The 21,149-nt window shown below is 39.8% G+C and overlaps 1 protein-coding gene and 1 long non-coding RNA gene across 6 annotated transcripts in view; one reads left to right on the plus strand and one right to left on the minus strand.

The window, feature by feature from the left end:
- SPON1 (spondin 1) overlaps positions 1-21,149 on the plus strand; it is a 294,820-nt gene that overhangs the window by 269,696 nt on the left and 3,975 nt on the right. For all 5 annotated transcript variants that reach the window (XM_069016536.1, XM_069016539.1, XM_069016534.1 and 2 more), the window contains 8 exons: positions 14,153-14,354; positions 15,244-15,384; positions 15,702-15,777; positions 16,218-16,400; positions 16,721-16,891; positions 17,919-18,086; positions 18,963-19,127; positions 20,399-20,662. In XM_069016536.1, the coding sequence (XP_068872637.1) occupies positions 14,153-14,354; positions 15,244-15,384; positions 15,702-15,777; positions 16,218-16,400; positions 16,721-16,891; positions 17,919-18,086; positions 18,963-19,127; positions 20,399-20,662 (1,370 nt within the window). The remainder of the gene's footprint in view (positions 1-14,152; positions 14,355-15,243; positions 15,385-15,701; positions 15,778-16,217; positions 16,401-16,720; positions 16,892-17,918; positions 18,087-18,962; positions 19,128-20,398; positions 20,663-21,149) is intronic.
- The window catches only part of LOC138111203 (uncharacterized), a 60,896-nt gene that overhangs the window by 19,225 nt on the left and 20,522 nt on the right, over positions 1-21,149 (minus strand). The window lies entirely within an intron of this gene.

The following is a 21,149-nucleotide window of genomic DNA, read 5'->3' on the forward strand; positions in this document are numbered from 1 at the left end:
TATCACACAGCACATTCTTCCAGCTCAAGCCTTGCTGTTCTGCATGGAATAGTTGAATAATTATTAGCCAGAGAAAGAAAGCAATCACCAGGATTTTCCCCTTAAGAAAAGGGAGGAGAGACAGCAGAGCTTTCTGGAGGGAATTAATCTCTAAAATGTTTGGCAAACAGTGAGGTAACAACTTTGTAAGATGGGGAGGGGGGTATGTGTGGAATGGGTACAGATCAGCTGCATGTTCTCATTAATTAGCTAATTAATTAATTAATAATCAATGGCTTTTTCCCTTTCCTAGCTGCCTGGGAATAGATACTGTTCCTGGAGAACAGAAATGTCTTGCTCTATTTCCAGGTTTTTAACTTCTTTTTTTTAAACACCTTTACAGAACTTAAAACAGAATGCATGAATTAGGTATTTTTGAAAAGAAAACACTTATATTTGTCTCCTTTTTTTCACTGTTATTTACTGAATTCAACTTAAAACCCACAAAGCTGCTGTTCAACCAAAGATGCACTTTTAAAGTAAATTATAATTTACTTACATCTAGTTGAAATTGATTTTCTATTACTTGCTTCATTTCTCTGCACTGGAAATAGGAGAAAATTGCAACATTTGCATTAAATTAAAAATAGATGAAGTAGTTCTTTACAATCAAAGTTTCAAGTAGACATTTCTTTTTGTGATGTCCTCTAAAATAAATGTTATTTGAGGAATCTGTTTTTAAGATTTTCAGACAATCTAATAGAATTAATCTTATTTTTTAGGATTTATGTAATTGATCTGTATACCTCTCTGTCTGGAGATTTTGAGAAATTAATTTACCAGTTCAACTGTATGAATTATCTATTTCTCTCTTAGCTGCATACGTGGATAAAAAATATGTGCACATAAGCCACAACTAAAGCTGGCACTTTTCTTTTAATAAGACCTATATTAAAAAAATACAGGCTGTAATCAAAATCAGTATCTTGTTGTGCTACCGACATTTGGAGTGATTTGTTTTGGAGAGATTAATGTGTACACTGTTGGAGAAAAAAGAAACAGATGTACAGAGTGGATTTGTGGCCTTGATCAGTGATTTTACTGGAGCAAAAAAAAGATTTTTCTATCTTTCTGTTTAAATGTTGCCTCAGATTTTGGTAAAACCAAGCTGCTTATTCCCTTGTATCATGTTTTAATGTTGAGACAGTCCACTGCAGTTATTTATTATAAACGCCAAGGTTCAAATAATTGTGCAGCTTATGCCAGTTAACATTTTTGAAGGCATGTCAGATAGTGCTGATATGTGCTGAAATCACGTGACAGCAGCCCAGGTCTGAGCCAACTGAGCCTGGCAGGACAAAAAGAGCAGAGAAGATGCCAATGTGCAGCCTCAGACAAGGTTTGTCCCCAGCACGAGCTCAGAGTGCCCAGCACAACCTCACACCAACACCTCTGCTGCCAAATCTTGCCTCAGCTGCTGCTTGACTGCACCAAAATGAAACCACCTTTACTGCCTACATGTACCTTAAATGACCTTCCCATAGAGCTGCTTTCACTTGCTGTAGGCAATGCTGCACTTTTTGTAGGGCCAGAAAGTGTTTGTTCAGAGTCTGTAGAGTTTGTTTAGGTGTTTAGGAAACCCACACATCTTTGCTGGTCCATTAATTGTGTCAGCAGGACATGGACACACCCAGGGATCCTGTCTCACTTACTGGCTCAGTGTGGACACACCAGCACACCAAACCCAATTAGAAATCCTCCCTCTGTTTTCCTCTGGAGCCAGATGTTTGCTGTGTCTCACTTGGAATCCCAGTGGCAGCGCTGAGCGCTGGTCTCTACTAAATTTTAATCAGCATTGAGAGGGGAAGATTCAAATCAATGCACCTTTCAGCTTTGATAACAGAGATGAAAAATAATGAAGCACCCAGAGCTCTGCAGACTGGAGACCTGACAATGTCTCTAAGTTAATTCTGTGAATTAGTCTTCCTAGAACATCTTATTAAGGATTGCTAGAACTATTCACAAGTACCACACCAAATTCCTCAGAGCTTGCAAACTAAAATGCATTGGAAAATTTCTACCAGTTCCTATCCATCCACTTAAAATATTTGAAATTGTGCCATAATTTATTTTAAAATATTATGAGGTCACCAAAGTTTAGCTTTGCATTAGTTGAGTAAATTTGGTGCTGGTTGCTCGTTTTCAGTTGATGTAACCCTTGTGCTGTCCCATTAGGAGAGATGAAATTATTTCCTGGCTTGCCATGCAATAAATAAGTAGCTGCCCATAAATAGGTGATATTGGTATCAGAATGTAATTTATAAAAATGTGCAATAGAAATGAGTAAATTATTCTGTTGCTCAATTAATCAAATCCTCAGATTACCCAACTGAGATTTTTTAAAACCCAACAAAACCCCACATTTGAACATGCACACTTGTGTTTGGGTTTAAATGGCATTCAGAAGGGCAAAATACAGATGTACTGCAATTAACGAGCTGTAATGGGCATTGTCTACATTTTATTTGTTGCTGTCTCCAAAGGGATAAGGAAAGCTCATATCATAGTCCTTTAATCATCTCTGCACTGGATATCATTAATATTTGGTTATACAAATTGCATATAAACACTGTTCCACCTAATGATTTGAAAAATAAACCATGCATGGATAATTTTTTTCTTGTGTGACTAAGAGTCAGCAGAGGGTTATATAGAAGTAAGGAAGATTATTATTTATTGCTCCTTCTTATATTCCTTATAATGCTTGTTTTTCATGCATACTTCTTAGACATTTTCTCCTAGGTGAATACTGCATTTATCTGCTTTCCACTTCCTCTGTACTTTTAAAATGGTAAAGTTTGTGCATTTTCTTGCCTTCCAAGTTTTTATATCCTTCCATAGCTGCATTTAACCCCTTGAACACCTTACGGTGTGCCTGTGGTGAATTACCTTTAAGTTTCTTTCAATAAGAAAGGTGAGTGGAGTTAACTCTTTGTTACAAAGTAACAGCATCACTCCATAGAGTAAAGTGAACGGCATGAACAGCTCGAAAAGAGTATCTGATTTCAAATTGGTACAATGTGAATGTGCTAAGGTAGAGCCCCACTATTGCCTGAAGAGGGCTTTAATGAACTTTTAGGGATTCCTGTGGGCAAAAATAGCTTATGTTGTTAATTGCTGCTAATAGCTTGCAACAACAAAAGGTTTCTGACCACAGTGGTGTGATCATTGCTTGGTACGTGGTTGGGCAGTCAGCCAAAAACCCCAAACCAGTCATTGCCTTTAGAGCAGCAATGTCACAGTGCCTGACCTACTCTGAATTCACAATTACATCGTTCCCGCCAGCAGCAGCTGCATCCAGGGAAGCAAAACTTCCAGCAAAGAAATAATGACATTTGCACAGGCCCATCTCATTGATAACAAATCATCACGAACAACGAAAAATAAAAGGAAATAAAATTGCTGGCAGCTAAGGCATGAAAAATTGAAACAAGGAATAGGCTGATGAATTGTCTGAGTTGCAAATTCGTTCTCAGTGACTTGCCATTGTAATGAGTGAAATGTGGTTATATTTGACACCTCATTGGATTTATGTTATCCTAAAAGAAAATACCTTTTTTTTTCCTGAAGAGTTATGATGTGCTTTTCTCTTGACAGATGAGTTGATTTAAATGTTGAGATGCTTGAAAGTATTTTTTAAATTCCCTAAGTGGCTCTCTCCAGCTCCAGCTACGCTGTTACAAGAATAAAAGTTGTAATGCTGTATTGTATGGGCTGTATTTTCCCTTCAACAGGCGCTCTGGGAATATTTTAAAATGGTTTGTGTGAGGTATGTCTTGTCTATACTTAAACCCCTGCATGCTAAGTATGAAGATTGAAATTTTCATGGCAAGCTAGAGGAAAATACAAAGTTTTACTTGTGTTTAGGATGTTATAATAGCTGTTTATTGATTGAGGTCTTGTATTGCCATCCTTTGGAAAAATGACTTGACAACCAATGAGTGGAAAAACTCCTCCAAATCTGTCCGAGTTTAATGAATGCACAGAAATCTCAGTGTCCCTGTGATTGCTTGGTAACATCTGGTAGCTCATTATTTCTTCAGAAACTGACCTTATCTGAGATGCCATAAATGGATGAGCACAAATTCTGCAGAGGCCACAGTGAAATCCAATGAAATGCAGGGAGAACTAAATCAGAATGCAGAGCTCAGGCTGATGTGGGAGACACTTTTGGATTAAAGCTTTCTGGAATGAAAAACAATCTCTAATAGTTAAAAGTGAGCTGTTCTGGTGAAACTGCAGGAGGAAGTAGAAGAAGGCTGCACATGTGAATTGGTATTTGAACCCCATATCACAGCTGGCAGAATCACTCTTGCAAGACATAATCAGGACCTGAATTTATAGAATACATAAATAGATGGGAATTGGAAACCCTCATTCTTATCACAATAATGATGTTTTCCTTACATTAATTACAAGTAAAAAAAAAAAAAAAAAATCTTGAAGCCCTAAAACTAAAAAATGGTCAAATTCAAGCTGATTTTCTTAGAAACTAACTTCTTTAGAGTAAAAGCGTTCTCAGGAAATATAATAAAGGGCAAAAGAAGCCAGTTCTCAGAGGAGAAATACCTTACATGTGGCAGAAAGGAAAGTACTTCAATTAAAATAAAAATCTTTTTCATATTAATGTACTCAAGTTTTGGATGAGATCTTTTGTCATAGCTGTGTGGCAAAAATGCTTCCTCACAGGATGCTATGCAGTGATGATGCTTTGTCTTTAAAAAACTCAGGTTTCACAGTCAACTCCTCAGAACAGGAGTGCAATCTTTAAAAAATAGTATTTCTGGCTTTAGATTTTCAATAGATCTAGTTAGACATAAGCTTTGGAAGTACCAATTAATACTCCCAGAACTTTCTAGGCATTCTCTGGTACTCACTACTGCCAAAAGATACAGCAAGAAAAACAAAGATATGATGTTCTGGTAGCTCTGATCTTTTGAATGTAATCTTTTATGAATGTGGATGTACAATTGGAGCCTTAGAAGTCATACTAACTTGATGATATGCATCCCAGGAATTTAAAATAATGATGGCCTGCAAAGATTTCTGTTGCTTTCCCCCAGATATATTCTATAAAGTAGGTGGTTTTTATTCTTGCAAGGCAGCATTTTGTGTCAGTGGTGCCACTGCAGCATGGGTCGTTACTTTTTATTTTTTGTAAATCTCTGGAGGGTTCTTTTTCCCCCCAGGAATCCTTATCTCTCTTGTCATCTGCCACTGTCACATTATGCTGTCTGTCCTAAAATGAGGTAAAAGCCAATATCTGTCAATTCTGCTGTAAACTGAGTTTGCTTCCACAAAATGACAGTATGGTACCAGGAAACATTTTCAAAGTTTGGAGATTTCGTGTACAAAACGACAGGAATGAGGAGGCCAGACAGAGTCTCTTGTTTCTATGGCAACACAATGATGTGTCTGGCTCAGCTATTTTCTTTTTTTATGATTTTATAGATAACTGGGATTCATCCAGTGAAGTTTAATATTGTCAAAAATAGAATCCTAACCCCCAATCTAATCAGAAACAGTAATGCATAGAGGACAATCCAATATAAAAAACCAAAATACAGGGAAAAAGTCAGGTGTGACTTTTGATAACCTGGGGGAAAATACATAAATTTCTCTGGAGCTGTGAAATAGTTCTGAGTGCTCCAGCTCTGCATTTGGCTAATGGTTAAACTGTATTTCATGTCAGCAAATTTCCTGTGGTACATCCTTCCTTCCTGCTGCATCTTATTCCTTCACACTGTTGGTGTCCTGTCCTACAGACCCCAAACCCTCAGGGGACCCCCACTTGCCTGACTTTAGAAGGTTTAGTTGTGTCCCTAAACTCCTTACAGCTGGATGCAGGAGAAATTTATGTAGAATGAACAGATAATCCATCAGCAAACCTAATCAAAGCACATTTGCTAAAAGGCTTTGACTTCAGAATGAAAGCTTTCATGTAAGAATTGGATCTAAGTTGTATTTTTCTTTTTCATCTTGAAAAAATAAAGTCTATTTAGTGTTTTAGAGTTTCTTTAAATACAGATTCTATTTTTTCCCACAAAGTAGAAATATTTGTTATACCAAACCCAAAAATCTCAGAAGATACATCTCAGAGATAACACATTTTTTAAAAATCCATATAAAATTATAGGCATTTTTATTTGAGATGGAGGAGATTGGGCTCAAAGTGCATGTATATATTTGGATAATTAATATAAGAAAAAATCTTTTAATGATATGAATTTCCATTCTGTTGATATGTCAGGAACTTGAATGAGTAAATCCAAGAACATACGCTGCCCTCACAACCCAGTTGCTCTGTTTTAATGTCTCTACAGAGCTCCATTTAAATGAGAAATTAACTCAGTCTTATTTTTTCACAGACATCAGGACAAAACACTGCTGAGTTGTATTTTAGCAGCTCAAGGCTGCAAATTTCTGCCTCTCTTGGTATCCATTCCCCTGCTTTTGTAGAGTACCCTGTTACCTGAATCCATGTCACCTGAGTGCCACTTATAATTATACACATTTACTAAGTGGTGACTAAAAAAAAAAAATAAATCCAAAAAATATATCATACTTACAAAAAAGAATTGTCTTAAGTGTAATGTGTATTACTGAGACCTAGGGAAACTTCATTGTCTGACAGATGGTCTGGCACCCACGTTAAGAAATTCATAATCCGATCTCAAGAAAAAGGAGTTCTAGGTAAGAACATATGTGTTTGTTGGAAAAGAAAAAAAATTGTATCGATCATTTTTTTGTCAGAGCAAGCACATATGGCAGTTCCATCTTCTGACACCATTTACCTTCTACTTAAAATTCAAATGTCACTAGGCAAGAAAAAATGTTGAGAATTAAAACATAGAAAAGAATTAACTAAGAACAATCGAACTTCATACTCGTTGTTCATGGAAATTAATGGCCATCCAGTTAAATCAAACTCCCTCATCCCATTCTGTCCTTGCTTTTTTTTCCTTTCTCGACATGTTCCTCCCATCGGTAGTTACAGTTTTATGATTATTTCCCAACCATCTGTTGCCTTTCCTTGAGCCAAAATAATTTCCCTTTATAATATTGTGAGTAATCACGTTAGCATCATTTCCATGCAATTTTACGTGTCCTTACCAATGCTGCCTCCTCATTCTTGTGTAAATACTCACTCAGTAACTGGGACAATTTGCCATTTCAATTTCTAGTGAGCAGAACTCTATTTGCAAAATTTCAACCTGCTGGTTGTTACCCCTTTGCATTGTTATTAATGAAATGATAATTAAACATTTACTCTAGTGCTCATCTCCAGACTCCAAAAGGCTTGTGCATGCTGGATGGAGAGAGATGCTGAATGAACTGGAAGGTGCATTGTATTAATTACGGTGCTGGGCATCTTCAGAGATTGCACTGGGACTGGGGAAATGCAAAATGCAATTCCCATCTTAGGATATTTGCAAATTAAATGGTTTTGAGAAGTAAGACAGTATTACTTTAACATTCTTTAAAGGATTTTGAAGGAGTATCCATATTTTTAAGGTATTCCAATCAATAGCCTCATGGTATTTTTTGTTAAAAGGAGATGTTTGCTGTAATCTAATATTCAGAATAGTTAAATTGAGAACAAATCAGAATTCATTGCTAACCAGTCTCATAAATAGATCTGTGCTGTTTATCTGATGCTGTTAACGGGAGAGGAGAGGATCAGACATCTGGCTGTGATGGTTCTTATGTCAGGCTGAAGAACTGCTCTGCCACTGCTGTTTCTCAGGCCAGGCAGGGTTTGCAGACCAGCCAGCTGAAAAAGGAGATAGATACAAAGCAAGTGCTCTTACAACATCCCGTGGGATTTCCTTTGTAAATACAGCTGTAATTACTCCAGGCAGACAATTTGTAGCCTGAAAGCTCCTGGGAAATGAAGAAGAGATGTTTCCTGAATCCATCCAGTGACTCCTGAAACATGGTTTGGTTGTAAATGTGATCTAATATGGAATTGTAAGTAATCTAAGAAGGCACACAGAGCTCTTCTAAGCAGGAGTAAATGTTGCTGGCACCATGTGGGACAACCACACCTTGTTTGTGACAGACTGCAAAGAACACACAAAAAAATCCACAGGTACATAAACTGCAGTCCTAACTTGAGGTACCTGAGAAGTTTTTGCAGGGTAGAAAACCTGCTCACATTTGTTCATCACATCATTAAGGTATGCCCATCGGTGAATGAAGATATTAAATCAAATAGCTGATGTGTTAATGAATAAATGTATCATTGTTACCTACATTAGCAATCCAGGCATGCTTAGAGGACAGTATGAAAATGCCTGAAACGTGTGCACGAAGTCCCTTCCTCTTGCAATGCTTTCTAAAAACACTCAGATTAATGATATTTTGGAGCAATGTTTGTTCTGACAAGTGGTTTAAATGCCAGTGGTAAAGATGTAACCCCCTAGTGCAATCTGTAATACCATATCCACCCCTTTCAGCTGGTTTTAGCAACATTCTTGTTTTAAAAGTTGACACACAGAAAGGTAAGAGGCTGTAATGTAGGGGGTTTCACAGTCCAAATACTAAATGTATAAGAAGTTTTCTGGCCTTCTTCATTCTTTCCTTATGAAATGAAATAGCCAAACTCTTACTGTCACCTCCACTGTTTTGGTGCTCAGAGAAACCAACAACTTGACATTAAAGTGCTTTCAACTTTTTATATGGATGTCAATCACATTTCATTGATTCAGTGCTCATATAATTGTAGCTTGCCTTTCCCTGGCCCTTTTGAGACGTGCACATGCTTAAATTATTCATAAGCTAAAGTTCTTACCTCCCTGCATTTAATCAGAACTAAAGATCCTCCTCCTCCTGTGCAACCTGAAATTCTGGGTTTATGTTTAGGTGTTGATCCCTGTGTGTAAAACTGTTGTCCATGCAGTGATACTAATTTCTATTACTTCATAAATGGTTTTCTCAGTAATACATCATCTAAATACTGATCTGCCATCTGATTTGTTCTGTTAGTTGCAGACTTCTAAGAGTAGTTTCCATTCAATTATAGATCTTAATTCTCTTCCTTTCCTTTATTTGAAGCTGCTTCACTTTTCAGGATGTTGTGACTTTAAAGTGTGTTCAATAAAACAGATATTGCGTAGGTGCTGCTGGTAGAAAGTTCAAGGGTGTGAAGTGTGTTTCCATGCTCACAGTGTTATTTGTATCAATAGCACAAGGTTCTAAAGATGAGTAAAGAGGAATGTTCATCCTGGAAATTGTAGATGTGCTGCAGTGCAAGAAAAGGAAAGGAAGGATGTTGCTTTTGCTTACTAGAAGTAGAATGGAAAGTTCATTTAGTATTTCCAAAAATACTCTGTTTTCATGGTCATCTAGTCAGCTAAATTCTTAATTTTTAAAAAAAAATTGTGTTTTCCGATCATCAGGACCACTGAGACGAGAGCAATGGCAATGTGGTCCACGGTGCTTTCAACTCCCTGCCACCTCTGACAGGCATCAGCCTTAGAACAGTTTTTCTGTTTCCACTTTTTTCTTCCTATTTGAAAGGGCTACTGCATCATCCTGAACACAAGCGAGATCAGATCCTGAAATCAGGATCTAGGCTCTAAGAATGGGGTTAGGATGATTACACCTTAATAGCTCTGTGAAAAAATCTGGAGAGGTGTAAGCTATTTCAAACACCCTTACACTCCATATAGTTATTCAATCCATGGTATAGATCAGATTTTTTTCCCCCTGCATAAAATCTATGAGACTGCTTGAATTAGAGTTTAATTTCAAAAGGGGCTACAATCTCAACCCTCTAAACAGTCTTATTTGTTGAGGTAGTTAGTACCAACAAAGAAAAGGGTGTATGCTCAGGCTGCCTTTTGCTTCTTCTTTCACTTGCTAATCACTTATTTTACTTTGCTGATCAAATATTAAACCAAAAGTATCCACAAAGTTTTATTCTGCCAAATACTGTTTTTGCTATTTCTATTCAGCAACTCTACACAACCACCTTCCTTATGTGTGCTCTGTTACCTTTCTCATGGACCTCAGTAGAACACAACAGTATTGACTCAACACTCAAAAATGTGTCTTGCAGCAACTTGAGTTTTCTGTTGGTTTGTCAAAGACTTTCTTTACCCCCACCCCCAGCAGCGATAGCAACTAGATTGTCACTTAGGAAGAAAACTTGTAAAGCAAAATCATGTTTGTGCTCTTTCAGCTTTAAAAAGGGAAACAAAAAAAAGAAACCAATAAAAACCCACAATTCAAAACACCACATAGCACACACACACAAAAACGCAGAGGGAAAAAAAAAAGACCATTTTCTTACACTGCTCAGTATATGGCATCCCTATAGCTGGAGATCCTAATCATGGTAACAAAAATAAAATAGAACAGAAATGAAGAAAATGGAAAATATTAGGATGCAGGACGCTGCCTGGTACTTGCCTCACTCTGTGCTGTGTGACAGGAATTGCCAGCAGGCTGCTCAGGCTCACAGTGGAAAAGTACTGTCTGCTTCAGCCAAGGAAAGCAGGGCTCCCCTGCCCCACGGGGCTCTCAAGGTTCTCACCTGGCACTTTCCTAATGGTCAGGATTTGCTCTGCAACTCTCATTTGACACTGGTTTTAAACATCTATTTGTGCAGGGGAAGGAAAAGGGACACATTTGTCTCTTGCAGAAAATTCACAAGTTATTTACCCTTTAGGCTTTCCTGTGGGCGTTACCAAACATGCTCAGCTTGTTGCAGAAGAACGCTTTCTTAAATCTAAAAGCCTTTGAAAGAGAAAGAAGATGATCCAAATTCCTATTTTATCCAAAGTGTTGACAATACAAAAATGAAAAAGGTTGGGTTTAGGGTGTGCTGAGTACATTTTTACACTGGTTTCTTTCACAGAGATCCATAGTGCACTTCAGCTAGATGTGTTGCTGAGGGGTGCAGGAAGAATTTAGGTTCCTGCCAGATTCATAAATCTGTCATTCATGTGGATACTGGAAGCAGTAGAAATTTGTCAGATTATTAAAAAACTAACAAAACCCACCAGATTTTTCTATTGTATGTGTCCAGTCTGTGCCTATCTGTACACCTGGGTAGTAGTTTTGGGTGGTGCCTAAGATCAGCCCATTTCCCCTTAATTACAGCAACTCAGGAAGGACTCTGGCTTTTGGATGCTGGGCAACATTAAACAACGGTTGTTCAAATTTGTATCTGTACTCCTTACAAGTATGCACACAGAAATTAATAAAGTAGCAAGTGCAACAACTGTGTTTTATGCTAGTGTATATTTTAAATTAATTCTTAAACACTGCATATACATTTCTTTTACAATTTCCAACCCTGCACTGCAGACAAAATTTGTGTGCATCTGGAAAACGTCTGCACAGGAGTGGAGGAAGGAAGAGAGCATGCCTCCATTTGACCTCTATGAACTTTCACATTTCTGTCTTAAATTGTTACAGGACAGAATACAGTGAAATGGCCATAACATTATCTATCTGCCCTAACAAAGGAGCAGAAGATAGGTAATTTTTGGCAAAGTGCTCTGAATTGGAAACTTATGTCAGGCTCAAGTTTACTGATATTTAACACATCCTAAGTCTTGTAGGCAGATCGTCTCACACTGTAGTGTTGCTTAACAGGGTTTCAACACTGATCTTGTTATAATTTAAATATAGTTATAATTTAAATGCAAACATTTTTATTTATATTAATATAATGATTAATATTAATTTTCCTAACAAAGAACTCAAAGCCTTAATTGAACCAGACTGACATGTGACAGAATCTTTCCATCACTATGGGTCAAGTGATCAAGTGCTTCCTGGCCTCCTGCCTTTAAATGGTGCAGTTGTGTCTGCCTCTTGTCTTTTCTGAGACAGGGCATTGAAGTGCAATGCCACTCCACACATTCCACCTGATCTGGTATCAGCTACAGGTGCCAGGAGCTGCTCTCCACTTGCTTTCCCCCTGTCCCTGTTCTGCCATGTCCATATTAGACATATTCTCCATCTAAAGATCAGCTACACAAACACCCATTTCTCTGTTATTTTTACAGCGTATTGCTTACACTGTTTGAAATAGAGAATTCCTATAGGGAATTCTTGGAAACCCTTATAGTGCAGTAAATCCTTTAGCTACTTGAAGTCAGTTAGTAGGCTTTTTAAGACTAATCACAGCTCTGTACTTGACAAATACATCAGGATACTGCATTCACTGAAGGAAGTTGATACCGTCATTCATTATTTTATGACTTTGCATTAGACAAACTGAAATCAGGCTTCTATCTCTAATGAAAAAAAGTCATTTGCATTAGTTTCTGGGAAAGGCAGGATTAATGGCATTAAAGACTTAACAACTCTTCTTCTCAGAGTCTTTAATTCAATGTAAGATAATTTACACAGTAAGAAACAACTTCTAAAGACTGGAACAGAAGTGGCCAGAACATTTTACACATTAGCAAATTCTTCTTAACTTGCCTCTTAAAGAGGCACTAAATACACTAACTTTTAGATATATTACTTTTGAAACTTCGTGATAACTACTAAAAAGTCATTGTCATTGAGCTGTTCTGTTTTTATTAATATGCTCAGAGTGCTATGAGCCAGTAAAAACCCACAAATGATACCACATTTTTATAAGCATTTATAGGAAGAATAAACTCTGTACGACTACAGTAGAACAGTGTCTGTGCACTGCTATGCATGCATGGGCATTATTATTGGTTACCTAACTAAAATGGGAAGGATAAATAACACTTTAAAAACACCTCACATTTAAAATAAATGCGGCTTTTAGATGCTCTGAACCAGTGTATTTTGGCATAAAATTGAAAAAAAAACCAAAAAACCAACAAAACCTCGACTTGACTCTATTAACCCAAGTCCTGTAGCTGAAGCAAACTTGGGTTGACATCAGAGCAGTATTTAGAACAGAATTACCAAAATAATATTTTAAATAATTCTGCATTTGTTGTTGCACAGGAGAAAAATGCCACAAAGGGTTCCAGCTCTTCATCTGTGAACAGAAGCCTCCAGCCAGGCCTGATTTTATTGCCATTTGCAGAGGAATGTGGAAGCTGCTGTCAGCAGGGCAGAGCAGCGCATGATTCAGCAGATTGCTTCCCAAGGGAGCGGCTGACAAAGGCGGGATGAACAGAGGCGTTTTCACATCCACTGGCAGCAGTCTGCCAAAGTCTTGGCTGAACTCTCCAGGGCTGGCAGTGACCACTCATCTCTCACTTACATGAGCATTAAAACTCTATTAATGAGTTCTTTTCTGCACACACAGTAGCACTTCCAAGAACTTTTGGCGTTAGAGCTCCTATTAGCTTTGGGGGCAGGGGTAAAATGTAAGCCAGCAATCAAGGCCTCGGGGTATTTCTCTGCTATTTTGATGCCTTTTCCTGGTCTTAAAATTAAGTCATAAACGGTTAGAAGGGGAAAAAGGGATTTTACCTCGGTATTTATTTTAAGGATCCTTAGGTGCACCGTGTCCAGGTCGAATGCACCGAAATGCAGACGGCAATGCCCCCAAAAGATGGGGTATAACATTATAGATCTTACTAATTAGCATAGCTATCAAAGATTCCCCAAGTGGAGGCTTGAATGAGCTCCCCTCCCCAAGGAGCCTTCCCTTGGATGGTTCTATCTTAGTTTACAGAATGTGTTCTGGAGAGGACCTTGGGGTCTGGGGCACACTGATCCCTAGCTACGAAGCTTCTAAAATGTTTAGTCTCTCAGCTTGACAAACAAGTCCAAGAATGTAGGCAAAAAGCACTGAGAATACAGAAGTTGTAAAAAGGTATAACAGGGTATGAAAGAAAAGGCAAAAAATCATCATGGCATCATTTTAGCCCTAATTTTTGCAAGTGTTTTGACAAATTTTTTTATTATTATGCCACTGAGGCATAAGCACGCTGCTGCAGCTCTGTATATCCCTTTCACCTATTAAAGTGCAAACCTCCTTGAATGATGCCGAAGGTCTCTGGATTCTGGGACCTGGGAGTGCCCTCTCCCGGCCCTGCTCAGCCATCCCCACAAACCAGGAGTGGTTCGGTATTTCCCAGCTCGAAGCAGCAGCTTCATTCAATTCCCTCCGGCTGCAAACCCGGCCGCAGTTACTGACACTCTTCCTCTGGATTTGCAGGAGAGCTGCTCCCTCTGCTGAGTTTTCCGTGGATCGCCACCGGCACCTGATGTCCTTCCTCACCATGCTGGGCCCCAGCCCCGACTGGAACGTGGGGCTCTCTGCCGAGGATCTCTGCACCAAGGACTGTGGCTGGGTGCAGAAAGTCGTGCAGGATTTAATCCCCTGGGATGCTGGCACGGACAGTGGCGTCACCTATGAGGTATAGGCACTATCTGGAATTTAGCCAAATATATCACCTCAAAGCAGTGAGGTAGGAAAGCTGTTTGATCCATGGTGATGCCCTAGGCACCTTTATACATTTTACTCCAGCAAAAATTTTTCTTCAAACGAATTAAAATGCATTTTAAACGGATGTTAACTACACTGAACTGTTGGTTGTTCTGCCTGAATTCCTTCAGCATTAGTATTAATGGGACAATATTACATTCACCTGGGGTATCATTACCACAGAATGACAGGATGGGTAAGGTTGGAAGCAACCACAATGAGTCGTCTCCTCCAACATCCCCATCTAAGCAGGGTCATCCTAGAGCAGATTATAGGACTCTGTGCAGCTCTTGAATATTTCCAGTAAGGGAGGCTCTGCACGCACTCTGGGCAATCTTTTCCAGTGCTTGGTCACTGCACAGTAAAGAACTTCTTACTCATGTTCACCTGTTATATTCACCTGTTGAATAAACAGAGGACTTTGGTCACAGCTAAGCCTTTAGGTGCTCACCCCCTTTGTACAGATCAAAGCAGTGCCGTCAGCAGATGCATCAACTCGAGTTTGGGCCTCTTCCCATCCAATGCCAACTGTTCTGTTTGGCACAGAAGGCTTCAACTATTTCTTGCAGCAAAGCAGAAGAAAAACAACTACAAAACCAAAACAAACAAAACCCCCAAACAGCCACAAAAACCCCCAAACAAACAAACAAACCCAAACAAAAACAAAAAATCCCCTTACCAGTAAGTACGAGTGTACTAAGTTCAACTTACATTCGAATTTTGCAGTTTAGCATTTCAGAGAAGTTTTCATTTCTGCAGATTAATTGTGCTATTAATCATTAGTTTATTTTTTAACATGTTTTTTTTCTTTTTGATTGCAGTCTCCTAACAAACCTACGGTGCCTCAGGAGAAGATCAGACCACTTACAAGCTTAGATCATCCTCAAAGCCCATTTTATGACCCAGAAGGAGGATCTATCAAACTGGTGGCCAGAGTTGTTATTGAGAGAATTGCACGAAAGGTAGAATATAAGTAAAATTCTCAAGCAAGCAAAAATCCACTTAATAAACCAAAAAACCAATCAGTTCTTTCTCCCCCGTCCCTCCAAATCTGCAGTCCTTAACCTACCCACAGCAAACACAACAGCAGAAAAAAATTAAACTGTCTTAAGGTATTAGTTCTCCTAATTCTGGTAATTATTTCATCTCAGCTGGGGATTTTCTTTACGTATGCCAAGGAATTCAAAGAGAAAAAGGTGCTGCAGACACAGCAATGTACTGGTTGAACCCCTCAAGGATGAGTTTCCTTTTTTCAGTGTTCACAATCCTTTTTTTGCAGGGGGAGCAGTGCAATATCGTTCCTGATAACATAGATGATATTGTGGCAGATCTAGCACCGGAGGAAAAAGAAGAAGGTACGTTTGAAATTAGTTTGTGTGTTACTAATAATTTATATTTTGTTCCATTCCCCACTGTCATTTGTAGATAAGGTACAAAACTGACTTAGAAGCAAAAATTGTACTCAGTGCCAAACAATGATTTAGGTTTTCATCTCTTCTGGTCTCTTCTATTAGCCTTCCCTTATACAGAAAAGAAATTGCATGTATACCTAGGAGATGACAGTAACAATACAGGCAATAGAAGAGAGAAGACTTTTGGGGGTTCAAATAAATTATTTTTTTTTTAAATGAAAGTTGCCAATTGGTAATTCTTCTTTCTTCTGGGCTAAAATGGAGAGGATGGAATGCAGAAAGAAATAACGTGTCCTATTGGAATCTAAAGTAATCATCAGCCAAGTAAAGGGAAGAAAATGGAAGACTGTTTTTAACATTCAGTGCCCTTCCTTACTTTTCAGATGACACTCCTGAGACCTGCATATATTCAAACTGGTCCCCCTGGTCGGCCTGCAGCTCTTCTACCTGTGAAAAGGGCAAGAGAATGAGGCAGAGAATGCTTAAAGCTCAGCTGGACCTCAGTGTGCCCTGCCCAGACACCCAGGATTTTCAGCCCTGCATGGGTCCAGGCTGCAGTGATGAAGGTAACCAGGAATGGAAGGTGCAGGAGAAGAATACCTTGTAGAGTTTACTTTTCCTTCAGAGTTCTTAGGGATGTTGGTTGCTGTAGTATGGCTTGAGTTGTGGCAAAGAGAAAACTGCTGAAGAGCATGAATGGAAGCTGTCTGTGGTCAATTCTGCATCTCAGCTGTCTCGGGGGATGAAGTATCCAGAAGTATAAAGGAAGGGAGTGAAGGATACAGTGGAGGAGAGGACAGTGTGGAAGGCAGCATGAAAGGGATGCTGCACACAAATGGGCAGCAGTTCTCTCAGTGCCCACAACTGAATACTCTCTGTGTTCCAGATGGTTCCACCTGCATGATGTCTGATTGGATCACATGGTCCCCCTGCAGCGTCTCCTGTGGGATGGGAACGAGATCCAGGGAAAGATACGTAAAGCAGTTCCCTGAGGATGGCTCCATGTGCAAAGTGCCTACTGAAGAGACTGAGAAGTGTATTGTAAATGAGGAATGCTGTAAGTGTTTTATTCAGCTTTATAAATCCAGCCAATGGCAGGAGCACTGCCCAAATCCTTTTTTATATGAGTCTTAGTGGGGTCCCCCATCTTAGGCCCTGTGCTCTTCAATACCTTAATAAATGACTTGGCTGCAAGATTGGAAGAGATACTAAGTGAGTTCACAGATGATACAAAACTGGGAGGAGCTGCTGACTCCCTTGAAGGCAGAGAAGCCCTGCAGAGAGACCCTGACAATGAGAGGGCTGGGCAGTCACCAACCATGTGAAGCTGTGCAAGGGAAAGTGCTGGATTCTGCACTTGGGATGGGGCAACCCTGGATGTATGGACAGACTGGGGAATGAGAGGCTGGAAAATAGTGCCAGGGAAAGGGACCTGGGGGTCCTGGTCAATGGAAAGTTGAACATGAGCCAAGAGTGCCCTAGAGCCAGGAGGGCCAGCCTGGGGGGCACCAGGCACAGCATCACCAGCTGGGCACGGGAGGGGATTGTCCTGCTCTGCTCTGGGCTGGGGCAGCCTCACCTCAAGTGCTGGGGGCATTTCTGGGTGCCACAGTATAAAAAAGACATTAAACTGTTACAGAGGAGGTCACAAGGAAGGTGAAGGGCCTTGAGGGGAAACCGTGTGAGGAGCAGCTGAGGGCACTTGGTCTGTTCAGCCTGGAGGAGACTGAGGGGAGACCTCATTGCAGTTACAACTTCCTCATGAGGGGAAGAGGAGGGGCAGGCACTGATCTCTTCTCTGTGGTGACAGTGACAGGACCCAAGGGAATGGCCTGAAGTTGTGTCAGGGAAGGTTTAGGTTGGATATCTGGGTACTGAAACAGGGTCCCCAGGGAACTGGTCACAACACCAAGCCTGACAGAGTTCAAGAAATGTTTGGACAATACTCTCAGGGACATGGTGTGACACTTGGGGATGACCCTGTGCAGGGCCAGGAGTTGGACTCAATAATCCTTGTGGGTCCCTTCCAACTCAGCTGATCCTGTGATGCCTATGAACAATTTTTCTCTGTCTACTTTGAACAGCTCCCAGCAGCTGCCTGGTCACTGAATGGGGCGAGTGGGATGAATGCAGTGCCAGCTGTGGCACAGGGATGAAGAGACGGCACAGAATGATCAAGATGACTCCTGCTGATGGATCCATGTGCAAGGCAGAAACCACGGAGGCAGAGAAATGCATGATGCCCGAATGCCGTGAGTGCCCGGGAGTTCCTCTGCTCTGCTACAAAAACAAACATCATTTCTGACACATTGTCCCAGCACACAAACCAGACAGACAAACCAGAAGCATTGCTGCTTTTCCTTGTTCTCCTTAAAATTAGGAGAAAAATCTTGGGGATTGTGCATTAAGGAGCACATTCAGCATCAGGATGAGAGCATCAATCAGAAATGTTCAGTGGTATCCTGTTGCTGTATGACCCACACAGTGGTGTGTGTATCAGCAAGCCATACCTAAACAACTCTAAGTTATGCAATATGAGGTATATTTGACCACAAGGCTAGAAAAAACAAATGAAACAGTGCTCACTCCTTTTAACCCATGAACAGGTCAGAAATTGAGGTGTTTCTCTTGTGCAGTCAGCCAGCCTCACCCTTACTGTCACTATTAATTTCTTAGGAAATGTTAAATCTTCATCAAAGACAGAGATAATTTTAAAAATACTTTTGGTAGATTAAATATGGAAGTTTCACTTTTTAGACTAAATTAAGTTGACTTCCAGTTTTGTTCACTGCAACAATCCTTTTTTTTTTTACAGGAGTTATGATTGAAACATAGCTCCTTAAACTATTTATTCCCCAGATGCACTGGGACCCAGCAGATATGACTTAGATATACAAAAAGGTAGCAAAGATATTTAAATCAAGCAAACCTTTCAATTTAATAGAAAGTTTTCTGAGCCTCTTCAGCAACACCATTCAGCTTGTGACAAGAAAGTATAATTGGCTGATGACAGATAAAATGTAGCACATTTTCCAGCTGTTCCATTTTCAAAATGTATACCTTCATAATTTATTTATAATAAGAAATCATTAATAACAAGAATTCATTCCCTTTTTATTTCCTGTCAGATACCATCCCCTGCCTGCTCTCTCCCTGGTCTGAATGGAGTGACTGCAGTGTAACCTGTGGGAAGGGAATGAGAACCCGGCAAAGGATGCTGAAATCTGCTGCTGAGCTTGGAGACTGCAACGAGGAACTGGAGCAAGCAGAGAAGTGCATGCTGCCTGAATGCCGTGAGTTTGGAAAACTCCCTGGAAGGAGGAGGCTAATTATGTGTCACAATCCATGGGTCAAACCTCCATCAGCTTTTCTTAGCATCACTTCTTAAATTGGCAGGGGTATCAACTGTGCATTGTTTAAAAATCTGTGTTTTTTTTAAATTATTATTATTATTATTATTATTATTATTATTATTATTATTATTATTATTATTATTATTATTATCATCCACTTTCAGCAACAGAGAGCTGGAATACAACCATGTCTTCCGTTCAGCCTGCCTTACTTCAGCCTATGCTGACTCCCAATATTGCTGTGGGAATACAGTTCTCCGTGTTTAACACACTAACAGCTCCAGGCAACTTCCCAGTAGGAAATAACTCAGAAGTATAAAACATGGTTTATAACTCAAATGCAGACCATGTGCCAGGAGGGAAAGAAAGAAGAGTTGAAATCACCTGTGTGATTCTTTTAGCTCAGAAAGGGCACAAAAGAGGCTTTCTCCACCTTTGATACATCTGTGAACGGTATCACTTTGCAACCTGCCACTGGATGGTGTGGAGGCAGCTGCAATGATTTTTTTACCTTACTCCATTAAAATCCCCCACTTCTTGGGTAGAGCAAATTTCTAGTTGCTTTTCAGCCTTTGTGAAGTGTGATAGCCTAAGGCACTGCTGAATGAATGAGATATGATTGCTTTTAGCATCCTGTTGCCAGCTGGTTTACGAGGCTTCATCACAAATTACATTATTTTTCACAGAAAGTATTGGTTAAAAAGGCTTTTACACTGTAATTGCTCATTCAGCTTTACTTAAATAATGTGAAATATCATTTTGATTATTATTCACTGGGGCTATAAGTGTTAAGCAGTGCTGAAAGATGAAAACTTTTAAGATATAATGGTATTAGCAAATATGGCTTATTGCATAACACTGCCAGCAAAGCAAGGCTCAGATCTCAGAGGTAGAAAATTATTTTTAAATATAACTCAATTTTCAACAGCTTTTCATTACAAAAGAGACAGATGGGTGGGAAAATTGAAAAAGGCACAGGAGAATTTTTTTATATGTTCTTTGTAATTTTAGTGATCTGCCAGCACCACTCTTGAAGGAGAAACTGAGGGGAGTGTCAATTAATACTTCTGCTAGAAATGGACTCAGAAAATTTTGACATGCAGCCTCCAAACATTTGCTGAGGAGATTGGAGGCTTGAGTAGAGTTCACATATTTGGGGTGTAAAGATTCAGATCTCGTGGGTTTTGTGCCACGTTTCTTATTCTCTGCAGCCATCAACTGTGAGCTGACAGAGTGGTCCCAGTGGTCCGAGTGCAACACCTCCTGTGGGAAGGGCCACATGATCAGGACGAGGATGATTAAAATAGAGCCCCAGTTTGGAGGAACAGCTTGCCCAGAGACCGTCCAACGTACAAAATGCAGAGTGAGGAAGTGCCTGCGGGGCCCAGGCATGGAAAAAAGGCGCTGGAAGGAGGCCCGGGATAAAAGGAGAAGTGAACAAGCAAAGAAGACTTTAGATAGTGAGCAATATCCAGGTGAGTGTGAAACGAACTTTGGTGTGTTCATGGCTTTTCTGCATGACTGGAGCTTGTGAGCAGCTCCACAGCATTCTGTGAGAGCATCTTCAGCATTTCCAGCTGGGGAAGGTTTTAGCCATACAATAGAACACAGCCACTTTCATCAGTGCTTGCCCATCACCAAAATCACCCAGCCTAAGCTTAGGGCACCATGGAGAAAGGTCCACATCTGTCCATGTCCCATCACTAAAAATATTTTAGCTGCTTCACACAGAAGTGTGAAAAGGTTTAACATTTACACCTGGCAAAGGACTGATTGCAGTTTCTGCAGAGCTGGGGGGTAATCTTTTACATCCAGTTAGCTTCAAACATTTAAAATACTTCTTCATGGATCCAGTGCTGAATTTCAGAACTGAACTGATTTCCACCTCAACAGTCTGATTCAGACTCAGGCTGCTCCAAGAGATCTGCATGGACTGCTTTTCCAGTGGGGGACTGTATCATC

This window comes from Aphelocoma coerulescens, chromosome 5 (genome assembly GCF_041296385.1).
Source record: "Aphelocoma coerulescens isolate FSJ_1873_10779 chromosome 5, UR_Acoe_1.0, whole genome shotgun sequence".
In the NCBI taxonomy this organism is placed as follows: Eukaryota; Metazoa; Chordata; class Aves; order Passeriformes; family Corvidae; genus Aphelocoma; species Aphelocoma coerulescens.